Source organism: Perna viridis, chromosome 2 (genome assembly GCF_037379345.1).
Source record: "Perna viridis isolate PV_CMFRI_1.1 ecotype Kerala chromosome 2, ASM3737934v1, whole genome shotgun sequence".
NCBI lineage: Eukaryota > Metazoa > Mollusca > Bivalvia > Mytilida > Mytilidae > Perna > Perna viridis.
In genome coordinates, this window is record NC_142446.1 from 20698060 (window position 1) to 20711903 (window position 13844).

Here is a 13844-nt window from a genome sequence, read left to right on the forward strand (position 1 = left end):
GTAATTTTAAGTAGGAGAAGTAAATTCAAGACATATTGACTTAAATTTGGTGGGATTAGTATTTTCATGCAGCTGATGCTTCCAAATAATCAGCAATAATCTTATCTAAAAATTTTCCATTACAGGTTTCAATATTCTAATTTTTTTAACAATGGTTTTCCTTTTTTTATAAGCATAACAAGCCAAGTCTTTTTTTTAAACTAAAGCCTGGCTGCTTTGATTAAAGCATTTATTACCCACCATTTATCTAAAGAGGACAGAGTTGTTACACTATGTGTATTGGAATAAACTCAAGTGTCTTATTTACCTTTTGATAAAGCAAAGCTTTTCTATTTTACTTTACCACCAATAATAAAAATTTCAAAGGTGGTAATGTCATCTATATAACAATATATTGAACAAATATTGTAAATTTTTTTAAACGAGAATTCATGACACATGTCATCGAATTAAACACTGTTTTTGTATAACTTATCAATGTGTAAATGGACCATTCACCTCTAATTATAAGTCCAACCTTATAAATTTGTTGTAAAACCATTCTATTTGCAGTATACCAGTTGTGTTTGATCCTCATAGTTTTTAAGAGACTCCAACATCTGTTGTTCAGATTATTTATTTCTAGTATGGTAATCTTGGAGTTGGCCATCCGCAATATTTACGGCAGACCATCTCACATTCAACACACAGGTAGTTGTTAAATATTTATTGAAAACATATTGTTCAGCTAATGTCATGACACTAAACATTATTAAATTGCTAGACATGTCTGTATTGAAACTAACTAAAGTCCAATTTAGACTCTTTTTGGCGGATCTCATAAAAACAATCCCTCCATGACTTCGGTACAATTTTATAGCAATCCATACCATTGTGTGGACACTAAATACAAGTACCTACAAAATCAACCTCACAAAATCATACCACCACAAAAAACCTCAGCTATCAACCAATACAGATGTTTTTTTGTTGTACAAAAAGTAACTGAAATCAATTCGCTTTTCTATAAAGTTCATGTAAAGTTTGTCCTTAAACATCTCAAAGATTCAAAAGATGTTGTTGTTCAACAAGCTAGAACATTTAAAATCAATTTGACTTCACATACTGATACTATCCGCATTAATGTACTGTAAAAATACATTTCAAACATCTCAATTTCCAAAGGCTTTTAATCTTAATGTCAATGTAAAATCTAATCTTCCCATGATGTTACTAAAATTTTATTGAAAAGTTAATGCATAAAATTTGCATACCTTTTTTTTCATAGAACTAAAATTTATGCACTAAAAGTACTTCAAATTTCCTAAAATGTAAATGTATAAAGCATGCATAAAAAGGACAAATCTCATTGTGCAATCCCGATGAAGTGTGTTCAAGCTAACCAGAATAAGAGGAATACAGCATCTCTTTGTTTTTGATATTCCCACTATCTTCAAAATGAGAATGGAAAATAACTTCTTTCATCATAACTCCCTGATTTTTCCTTAAATATCTTTTTATAGCTTTTGCTACATTTGAATGCTTTTGGAAGCAATACAAATACACATACAAAACGAATATCTAACAAATATACCACCACAAATATGCTTAGTGTGCAGTTATGGCTCTAATGTATTAATTTTTTATTGTGCATTTCTGTCTGTCCTAGTATTCTAGCTGAGACATCAAAATTGTGGTCGTTTTCCATGATTTCCTTGGTTACAGTACCTCTTTATCTGATGTAAATATGTAATTTTTTTGTGTCAAAATGGGTAAAAATTAACAATTTTGACAGCAATAAGGCACTATCTATATAAAAGAGCTGTCAAAACAAGTTTTGTTGAAACATATATACTCTTTTTGAAGCACACTCACTATTTAGTACTTTTCTGCTATCAATTTCCACTTAAGGGAAAAAATAAAATCAGCTCTGGACAAAATAATGTCAGCTAGTTATAATGTTTTAATACTTAAAATAATATCTATGATCAACTACTGAGAAAATGACTAAATTACTCCCCCCCCCCCCACAACCAAAACAATAAAACAAACACACACACTGAAAAAAAAACAAACAAAATACTACAATATGCATCAATCAAAATATATGATATGAAAGGAATAATTACGTGTAACTGGAAAATCACCCCATGAATTAAATCCTATACCTTAAAAATGTTAAATTGGATATTCAAAAAATAAAATGGAACCTACATCAATGGAATAAACAATTAACCAAAGTTTCATGTAAAAACTATTATTACGGGAACTTCTCCCATTTTTTGAAAAAATGAAGTAAAATGGAAAATTCATAAAAATTATAATAATTTCATGAATATTGCTGGGAGTTTTGGGGTCTTAGTCTGAAAACAGAAGATCACCTCATTTTTGTATTAACAAAGTCCATAAACATAAGAAATTCATAACCAAAAAGAAGCTCATATCATAAAAAAAAAAGACAATTCACCACAGTGTAATAAAAATTGGGGAAAGAATTCTTGAGGTGTAACGCCTAGTGTGAATGACAGGAGACTATGCCATAATAAATTGTGCAAAATTTAATATGGAAACTAAATTATTTTGTTGTGCTGAGAAAAGTTATGAGGTTTTAACATATAAAACCTTTAATTAGGATTAACTCCTTTAGGAGTCCTCTGAAAGTCATTATATATTCCTTCATGCACATCTAAATAATATCATGATACTAAAATTTCCTATAAAATTACATCAAAATTCCTTCAGACGTAGGAGGAGTTGTGATTATGAGGTTTAACATGAAAAACCCTTCATTCAGATTCCTTAATGCACATATACATATGATACTCAAACTTGCTGTAAAATTTCATAAAAATCCCTTGAGCGGTTTAGGAGGAGTTGCACTTACAAGAAATATAACAAACAGACAGACGGACAGATGAATAGACAGGGTGATTCCTATTTATCCCCCACCCCCCAAAAAAAAACAAAAAAAAAAAACGTTTGCAGGTGGTGTAATGAAGTCATTTCTATGACTCATCACATACCCTATACAAAATAGCACATCGTTATGTAGCCTGTAATTTTTACTTAATTCAACATGGAAAATCTCATGTTTAAGATAAAAAAGATTCAAAAGAAAAACTTAAGGAAAATACCCAAGCAATGAGTGATAATATCGAAGAGACAAAGGACACTTAAAGTTTAGGAAAACAATTTTAAAAGTGTGATTTATGGTTTGTTGAAGGCTGTGTTTAAATAATGGATTTAACCTGCTATTTACAGGTAATTACTTTGTGCAGGTGAAATTGGAAATATCCTGTTATGTTTGTGTGTCAGTTAAATTCAATGGTGTGTAAGGGTATAAAACATCTACACAGCTTACCCATATATTTCTCAATACATGTAATAAAAAGTTTCAAGACATAGACTAGGTACTGGTGTGGAAGAAGACATTAATATAAGATATTGCTAATTAATATTCACAGTTTACTCAAAAATTTCTGGAATAATATTCAAAACCTATGAGAACAAGGATTTAATTCAAAATGTACCTCCTATGAGAAACCAAAGTCAGATTTATCTCCTCAGAATTCCAGGTGTCGCAATACTCAATGCAGTCCTTATCAGCTTCCTGCTGTTATGTCTTTACACTGTATACACACAGATACCCCATAGCAGTCACAGAATGTTTTAATTAGTTTTATTCAATTACACCCTATTAACACACACTCTTCTTGTAAATAAAGTATCATTATGAGTTATAATTTAATGCTGTTAGTACACACAAATTTTGGTCATAAAAATGGCTAACTATGGGCTATGGAATTTACCTGATTTAAAAGAGGATCTGAGAAAAAGGAAAGCTAGAATATCGGGAAGAAAAAAATAATTGTAATCTAAATAATGTTTTATCTATGGTTAAGAATATTTTTAGAATGAGTTACTGTCTTGTTTTTGTTTTGCTTGTTATTTGCTTTTCTTCTTGTTTTTTTTTTTAATTTTAACATTTAACAATTGATATTTTAGATTAGAAGCATATGACAGAAATCAGGACTTTGGAGGACAAGATAACACAGGAGAAGATTATTTCATGAAGTTCCAAACTCAACATTATATAAGGATATTAATAATGAGACTGTCTATGTAGAATTGAAAATGGGAGCGATTGAAGCATATCTGAATGCATTAAACAAATCTATGGACACAAATGCTGAAAACTTACACCAGGAGAAATTTTTGAGGCACATACACCTGGCTATTTCAGACAATATATTCTTTGTAAAAGGTGAATGTAGAGCTCAAATGAAAAAAACAGTGACTTATAAAGTGGATATTGCTATTGATTTAGATGGATGCATTATTGACTGTCAGTGTGAATGTGCTGCTGGTATGGGTCCGAATGCTCACTGTAAACATGTTTGCTGTATGCTTCTTGCTTAACATGGATTTTCAAGCAATGGTGACATAATAACTAAGGAGACATGTACACAGAGACTGCAGAGATTTTACCATAGCAAACCTTTCAAATTATCTCCTATCAAGGCTGCTAATTTACCATTAGCCAAAAAGAAAGCAAATGAGGTTATTTTCGACCCTAGGCCAGCAAAATTCAGGAAAAATGCAAATTATGCAGATTATTTTCGGAATACTTGTTTGAACCAGAAAGAAATAGCAAAATTTCCAATATCCCAGCTCAATCCTCCAGCTAATTTGTATGCAGTAGCCTCTGATCATAACTATTTGGAAGGTCATCCAAAAGATAGAACAAAACAGCATATCCAAAATAACAGAGTGACACAGTTTCCATTGACGAAAAGGCTACAGGTCAAGCCAAAAGTAAATCATGACAACAAGAGCAAGGTTTCCATCTCCAAGCATCAAACTCTGGAAGATTATGCAAGGCAACTGACAAAACCAATTTCAAACATTTATCAGAATCCTTGACAGTGTGCAATAATCTGAAAACAGCTCCAATTCTCCATGGAAAAATAGTACGAAGCTGTGGCACTGTCCAAATATATTCTAGGTGCAATTCTTTCCAAGCAGCCATTCAAAAATTTATTACACTCCAATATAAGCTGTTAATTATACTGTATATTTTAACTTCATGGTAATACTGGTACATGTGTTCAATTCTTTATTTGGGCCATTAATGATTGTTACCCATTCTAAAAGTGTGAAAATCATCAATTTTGATTGAAAAAAGATAATTCAATTTGGAGTATGGTTTCAAACAGATGATACAGAGTGTAAACCAATATTTTAACTATAGTTTTGATAGGAATTTTGTTTTGTAATAATTTTTGCTTTTATTATGCTAGTTGTGACTAAAAAAATAAAAAAATAATTTTCATAAGACCAATATTTGCAGTGTAAAAGATATTTGTAATCCAACAGCCAAGTGATTGCATAAACTTGCATGGATCATTACTCCAGGTGAGTTTTCCATGTGCTAGATTCTTCCTGTGCTAAACATGGGTCCATAAGATTTTACAAATGTTTTTCTTGTGAATTGCACAGAAATACTGGTAATTTCAACACATGTTAAACTATATGTACCATAAAAAAATACTCAGGTAAACGCATTGTTATATTTTGTATTCTGGATTTACATACATGTATCCATCCATTTTGATATTTATATGAAAAATATAAGGATGCATTATACACTTGATAAAAATAATAATAGTATCCCATTTACCTATGCATTAGCATTCTCTTCTACGAAGAAAGAAACCTATTGACTAACATTTGTAAACATCAGAATTATTTGTATAAATACTCTGGCAGAATATTCTAGCACATAACAAATTACTAAAAGTACTACAGTAAAAAAAAAACAATTGAAGAATTAATTTTCCTTAATCACTGAGAACCAAAAAAACACAAAATTTTACCTTTTGCATAGGATGTTTTGGAGCTGGAGATATTTCTTCTTCAAGCATACAGCTGTCACAATCACAACAAAACTCAATCTCAGGGTCAGTGAACTCTCCATTGATAGAAGGAGTGTTATTATTTCTAATTTCCTCATCTGTATTCAAACATTGCTCTGAATTATTGTGATTAACATCCGATAATTTATCCATACTACTATCCAAATCCTCAGCTATTTGTGGACTTACAAAGGCTGAATTGTTACTGTGAGATAACACTGCTCTCCCCTCCATTGTTGACCCACATTTATTGTTGGTGTGGGAGTGAATTTTACCTGATCCACTAATCACTTGTTGATCGACTTGATCCCTCAGGTTATTTGTACTTCTGACTGAAGTTACCTGATTGAAATTAGCTATGATACGCCTTCCCACTGCGGGCTGCCTCCAGGTAGATTGATGATTGTCGGATGACCCAGGAACAGAATTATTACTTAGTTTGGCCACATGGTTATCACACTGCAATACCTTAATGGGACACTTTAAACAGTTATTAAGTGAATGGTCAATTGGACAATGTCCCTCACAGCCTTTATCCATAGAACTGTAAACACCAGCCTCAATCTCATGTGGATCAGGTTGAATGATTTCGTCACCTTTCGTCTTGACATCCATCTTGTCATTAAAAGCATGTTTATCCCCTCTCATTTCCATAATCGGCATGAAATCTGTTAGTCTTGGTTCTGGATCAGTGATTAGTTCATTAGTTCTTGACCTCGGTGACAATAACCATACTGACCTTTTTAAACCATCAATATCCTCAAACACTTTATGCACAAGATGTTCCTGAACTGTTTTTTCTCTACCACGGACAGTCAAACCACAAAGATTAAAATTATGAAGAGATCCACGTTGTGCATGACAGCACTTACAAAGACCAAATCTTCCATTCATCATTTAAAAATAATTACATATTGTTGCAAGGTTTGAACAATGGTACCCCAGTCTACTTAAGATTTAAGTGGCTTGTAACTTTTAAAATGATTTAAAACTGGATTAAATTTCCTCCATATGAAAGTACACCAGAAGGAAATGAAATATTGTCAAGCCTCAAAAGTTTTATTGTTGATTTTTATAATTGAATTGAACCAATGCATACCAATCATTTACTAATATTTTGTTATAGTGTCTTTCATTCAAGCTTGATCAAGTTTAAAGAGACCACAACAAATACAGCCATTTTAAGAAGGTGTTTAAATTCAATCTAGAACTTTTACGCGTACATGTACTATTTTTTTTTATTTCAAAATTGGAGTGTTAATATGGTATACATTGTAAATTGATCTGATTATCACAAATGAATACCAAATTTTAAGCCATAAGAGGAAATGACTTCTGGTAAACACATCAAAATGGAACAGGACATGTAAGTTTAGGTTTAAAGCATACAACAACTGTGTAAAAATTTGAAATGATTTAAGTAACAGTCTTTGTAAGAATCATGCAAAATATGAAAAATGTGATACTCCCCAAAAAAGGCTAAATATTTTTATTTTTGTAATTAAGTTGTTTTATGGGTCTATACTATGAAATATACATTCAAATCTGCCTGCTCTTAGGAGATAATCAACAATGAAATTACAGTAGATTCTATACTTGAGTGTCATTTACAAAGTTACCTCCCTTAATTTTGAAATCTTCAGTGCATTCTATATAATTTTTATCTCCTGAGATTACTTATTTAACTCCAAAACTATACTTACATGTACAGTAAATTCAAATAATAATTACATGTTATGTACATGTATTACATTTCTTCAATTTTTCAACAACAACAAGCCCCGTGCAGGTCTGGGTGTCAAAAGAATAGGCCTGCAGCAGCGCTAAGCTTGTCGTAAAAGGCGACTAAATAGTGCTCAGAAACCTAGCCGGGGGCTAGGCGCTCTGCCCACAGAGCAACTGGGATGTGTGCCCCAGGTGGTGGAATGGGGTACCCCCGGCATGTTACATGCTGGGGTTGTCAGGCTATAATACGGAAAACCTGACCGCAAACCATAGTGGTGCACCGTGTTGGGAAAGATGCCACGTTCCTCGCACGTAAAAGAACCCTGCTGTGGTATTCGATAGGAGTAGGAACCTTTGTGCTCCGCCACAGGAGGCTAAATTGCCCGACTTTACCCATCCCCCCTTTTTCTAGTGGCAATCAAAATTTGTCAACCCTACTGTCCTTATGTCCCATCCCGTTTTTCATTTCATCATCATTTCATGTTCATTTTATCATCTGTTTCATGTTCATCGTCTGAATATAGCTGAAATATTGCTGCTCGGACGTTAAACCCCAACAGAAAGAAAGAAAGAAACAACAACAAAAAAAAAAGAAAAAGTTAAAAGATTCATAGGGTGAGTTTTTATTCATGAGTATTGGGATAACTTTTTCACTATATCAAAAACATTACAATCATTTCTACAGTAACAACAGCACTGATGCATTGTGTTAAAGGAAATGAAAATCATTTAGACACATTTTACCCATTGTCAAATCATCATAAAAATGTACATTTTTTCAAGAAAACAAGAGGCTCCCAGGAGCCTGAATTGCTCACCTGGTTGAATTTTGCCTTTAAAAGGCAATAGACTTAACAAGAAGTTGTCCAACAATTTTGACTCAAGATGACTTTGATAGGACTTATCATAAGGATCATTTCAGCAATTGAAAGTTTCTTTCTATTTATCATAGTTTTCAAGATATTTGCTGAAAACTAAAATAAAACGTCATTTTTCCCCTTTCAAGGGCAATAATTCTTACAAGGAGTCATCTAACAACTTTTATGCCTGAAGACTTTTGTAGTCCTAAAATTAAGGATCATTTCAGCCATTGAAAGAAAACCTAATGGTTTTGGAAATATATGTGAAAAACTACTGTCTGACCCTTATGGTCTATTTTTAGTAACGGTGGCCATGTTTTTCAACGGATCAAAAATCCCCAATTCAGTTCTATGCAGGATACCCAAAGGAACGTTTGATTTCAATTGGTAAAGTAGTGTCAGAGGGGAAGGTTTTTCAAAGAAATAACATTAAAAAATAGCAAAAACCGTTGAAAAAGGGCAATAACTCCAACATGATTTCATAGATTTAAACGAAAATTTGATCACTGATAGATCTCATGCTGAACACTTTTATCCTGTCAGAATTTAGCTAAACCTTATGGTTTTGGAGATATATGCAAAAAACAACTGTCTGACCCCTATGTTCTATTTTTAGTAACGGCGGCCATATTTTTCAACTAATCAAAAATCCCCAAATCAGTTCTATGAAGAATACCCTACAAAACATTCATACCAAGTTTAATTTTAATTGGTCAAGTAGTTCCAGAGGAGAAGAGTTTTGTATAATTGTTAACAACGATGACGAATGCCAAGTGATGGCAATAGCTCACATGGTCTTTTTTTTTTAAAAAGACAGAACAAGTGGAACAGTTTTCTATACAGGAAAAAACATTTCTAATTGTAGGTAACAGTTATACATGTAGTTCAATGGTACTAAGTAGGACCCTTTAAACAAGTTAAGTTTTAGAGTATTCAAGAAAACCTTGCACAATCAATTTCCAGTAAAAATAATGTACAGGTGGATTATCTGAATCAGTTTTAAGCTTGATAGACAACTATTTAAGTAAAGGAAAACTATGTGTAAAAGTTGGTATAGATATAAGTTCCTGGAAAGATACAAATGTATATATATATGGGTAAAGGTGTGCCGCAAGGCTCTATATTAGGACCTGTACTTTTTAATATTTTCTTGAATGATATTTTTTCAATTTGTAACAAGCAGTTCATTGTATAATTATGCAGATGACAATACTTTGGCACATTCACATTCTGATATAGACACTGTTGTAAATATTTTAGAAAAAGAAAGCTTAGAGCTAATTAATTGGTTTAGTTTAAATCATATAAATTGCAACCCTGAAAAGTTTCAGGCAATAGCCACTGAAAAGAAAACTGAAAATAAAAATATTTCTTTTAATCTAGATGGCAACATCATACAATGTGAAAAAGAAGTGAAATTACTTGGTGTAACAATTGACTATCAACTTAAGTTTGATGCCCATATTTCTAACATTTGTAAAAGGGCATCAAGACATTTACATGTACTTAAACGTATTGGTAAACATTTAACAAAATTAGGTAGACTTACTATATATTATTCATTCATCATGTCAAATTTTAATTATTGTCTTGTAATATGGCGCTTCTGTGGTGATTGTAATACCAGAAAAATAGAGCAAATACAGGAGCGTGCCCTAAGATTTATATATGAAGACTATTGTAGTACTTATCAACAACTGTTAATTAAATCAAAATTACCAAGTTTAAAAATCAGAAGAATTAGAATGATAGCAATAGAAGTGTATAAAATTATTAATAAACAGTGTCCATTATATCTACATGAACTTATTGAAATTAAAAAATGTAATTACTCTTTTAGAAATAACAACATAGCAGATGTTCCCAGGGTAAGGACAACTACCCATGGACTACACTCGTTCAGATATGCAGGAGCCAAACTCTGGAATGAACTGCCAAATAAGATGAGAGAAGAAATGCCTTTGGGTCAGTTTTAAAGTTTGGTTGGTAATTGGGAAGGTAAATAAATCTTTTATGCTTATGCTTTATGCTTTTATAAAGCTAAAACTTCATTATTACAAATAGTCACAGGACTTATTGGCAAACATGTAGTTAACAACACACATATAATAGATGTCTTCGTGTATAGGTACTTACAATTACATTTTGTAATCAAATATTGAAGCATATTTGTAAACATGATCAAATAAAATAATCTTTATTGGTTTATTGTTATACCATAAGCTCATGAGTTTCTGGAAAAATAACATATTTCAATCTAGCATTTGATATTCTACAGGCACTGGCGATATTTCATTAAAAAAAAAACATTTTAATTTAAATCATTCATTTTTAGATCACTCTCCAAAAAAGTATTTCTCTGAGAATTTTTCACCACAATCTAGGGAATCTAATGGGACATTAAATGATACCCACCAAGTTATGTTGTATTTAATATCCACGGACACATGCTAAATTACAAATCATCACATACTGGTAAGAATACCCAATTCAACTCAAATTTAAATGATTATCCCAACTCCATAATCTTAAAAGAACTGTTTTTCACCTTATTTCAGCGCTCCAAGAATGATTTCTCCAATTAATAATGAATAAAAATAATTTCACCTATTCATGTTCTAGACAGATAATTCTTATTCATCAAAAAATATGTTGGGTAGAAAAAGAACTGAAAATGAAAATTTTAACTTAATCTAGACTCAATAAATAGTAACTTTCACAATTCTTGAATATTCAAAGAACTTAGAAGTATAACTTCAATTCATCAAAACAATTTGGGGGGTAAAAACGACCTAAAATGCCCGTAACTTTTGTGTTATAAATCCATTCGACCAAATTGAAATTTGTACCTGAACTGTATATTTCTGATAATAAATAACTATACAAAGTTTGAAAAAAATCACACAATATTTTCTTAAGTTAACATTTGGAAACTGTCAAGAGGAGGATAGAGTAACAAGCAACTTTTTGGAAGGCATGACATAATACCTAACCACTTTGTGCAGGGGTATATAAAAAATGATTCAAAAGATGATGTAAATTTGTTTTGTTGCATCAATAGGACAGCTTATTTTAGCCAGGCAGTGTATTTTTATGCTTTTGTTTAAGAACAAAACAGAAAAAAATGTATTTGGTCAATTAACTTGTACATGTACCGGTAATTCAAAAAGTTGTCATCTAGAAAACATAAACATGGTCAGTCCACAGCAATTGAGCCTCATACAGGCTGTCTGTAGGGCAATATTAAGTGACTTGTAGTGTATGACAACAAAGTAATTAATGAGCTTCAGTTAAAAAAAAAGAGAAATACATCCACAGGAGCTTAAAATCCTACCAATATACTGTAAAAAAGCTCTAAAATATGATATGGGTTCTTTATCAGAGTTTGATGCAAACAATGAAAACTATAAAGGCACTTGCTTACAGGTACTGTGCCTATGTAATATTAATAGTGCAGTTTCCAAGTATATCACAGAGAAAAAAATACGTCCAACTATCACAACCCTCTCACACCTACATTTTTCATTAGTGGCATAGCCAAAACTGTAACTACCTATACAGTGTCAGGAAATTAAATACAGGTGTATAGAATAATGTCAAGAAGTGAATAGTTTCACAGAGAATTTTTAAAAGTTATAAAAGTCATCTTACCCGTTTAACTTGTTTTAGTTCCTGCACTTCGTCTAAAGGTTCATCAAAGTCTGTCAGATCTGTTAAAGAGTTACTGGAATTTGATCTGCATGACATACTAGTACTAGAATATGGAGAATCATCTGAGTCTACAGAAATTTGTCTATCTAAAGACTGTTGACGATCAAGTATCAACTGACGGTCTACAGACAAACATGCAGATTTTGATGAAGTATCCTGTTGCACAGACTCAGTTTTACCCGTATCATCAACATTCGGTCCACTGTGATCACTAACTACCACACTAGGTACAGTTTTACATAATGTCTGCAAGTCTATGCCACTTTCAGTAGATAATTGCTGATGTGTTTTTCTGTAATGATCTCTGTACCAGTCTATATTATGTAATTGCTGATAATCTGTTTGTGGTTCTTCATCAGGGGTAAGAAGTTCTACCGCAGAGTCAGCATTACTAGACCTATTACTACATATACTACCATTACTATTCCGAGGACTTAACAATAAATGTGAAATTGGTTTTAATTCTGTGTCATAGTTGAGCCAAACAGGGTCTACACTGTCCTCACCTTGTAAATAGTACATTTCCCCCTTTGCTGAGGAATAGTTGTTAATTTGACTAGATTGTTCACTACTACTTCCAGAATTTGAGTGTATGGTTTCCTGTGTTTTATGATATATTGCACTACTATCATCTTGACCTAACATTCCCATATTGTCTTTTAAACCTGATGAATCTTCAATATTCTCCTCTGCATTTGTTTGCCATTTCCTTTGCTTCTTTGGAACTATTTTATTATCTATAGCATCATGTTCAAAGGGATGCTTTGGCATCTTTGACAAAAGTGGATTATTTATATCCAAATAGGGATGTCCTTCATCATGTAATTGGTCAACTTTGTTTAGAAAACAATCTTTTTCAAGTAAACACTGACTCTGTTGATCACCCCCATGATCAGATATTGAACATCTTGTTAAATCCAATGAAAGACTAGTTTTCCTCTTTTCCTCCATTCTGACAAGGCAATCCCCATGTCTTATCTGAAAAATCATAAAGGAAATGTCAACAGACAATATGTAAATACAACTTCATATAATATATTACTAGGTATAAATATATATTATTTTTATTGTGTCATTCAAAACTGATGGCACCTGGTGGTATGCAAGGTGAACTACACTTTATAGATCATAGACAACACACACATATATTATGAATATGCAGTATTGATAACTAGAGTAATAAAGTAATTTCAAATTGCAAAAATAGACCTAATAATATGAATTGTAAATATACATTAACATAAAAATGTCACAGTTTCAGTATATTATGTTCAAACATATACCTTCTTAGCTAAGACAGATTAAGTATAAATTTCCTTTCCTTTGACTCTAGAATATAATTTCCCTGAATCTTCAAATTATATCCCTTGCCCCCACATGTAAATGTATAAAGCCTGAGATATTGATTGATTTAGAGGAACCACATAATATCGTAGGATGACATTTGGTAAAAAGAACTTGTTATAGAGTTTGTTAATGACCACAAACCATAGGAGGTTCAATCTTCAGCTTTATTCATGCAGACCTGTAACAAAGTCTAAGAATGCAATTCATACCACTGTATATTTCAGTAATGAGTATATTTACACACCATAAAGATACTGAATTTTTACTTGCATTCAATGTTAAAAAAATTGCCTAAATGTTGTTGAAT

At 31.9% G+C, this 13844-nt stretch overlaps 1 protein-coding gene, 1 long non-coding RNA gene and 1 pseudogene across 9 annotated transcripts in view; 2 read left to right on the forward strand and 1 right to left on the reverse strand.

Annotated features, from left to right (window-relative positions):
- Positions 1-13844, reverse strand: part of LOC148624007 (uncharacterized) — a 41031-nt gene that overhangs the window by 15094 nt on the left and 12093 nt on the right. For all 8 annotated transcript variants that reach the window (XM_088566407.1, XM_088566408.1, XM_088566409.1 and 5 more), the window contains one exon: positions 12131-13168. In XM_088566407.1, coding sequence (XP_088422533.1) covers positions 12131-13141 — 1011 coding nt within the window. In that variant the 5' untranslated portion in view covers positions 13142-13168. The remainder of the gene's footprint in view (positions 1-12130; positions 13169-13844) is intronic.
- LOC148624008 (uncharacterized) lies at positions 3761-5489 on the forward strand (annotated as a pseudogene).
- On the forward strand, positions 7015-12286 carry LOC148624009 (uncharacterized). The gene is made up of 3 exons (XR_015919597.1): positions 7015-7260; positions 10320-10477; positions 12149-12286. It is a non-coding gene; the product is annotated as an uncharacterized LOC148624009 (long non-coding RNA).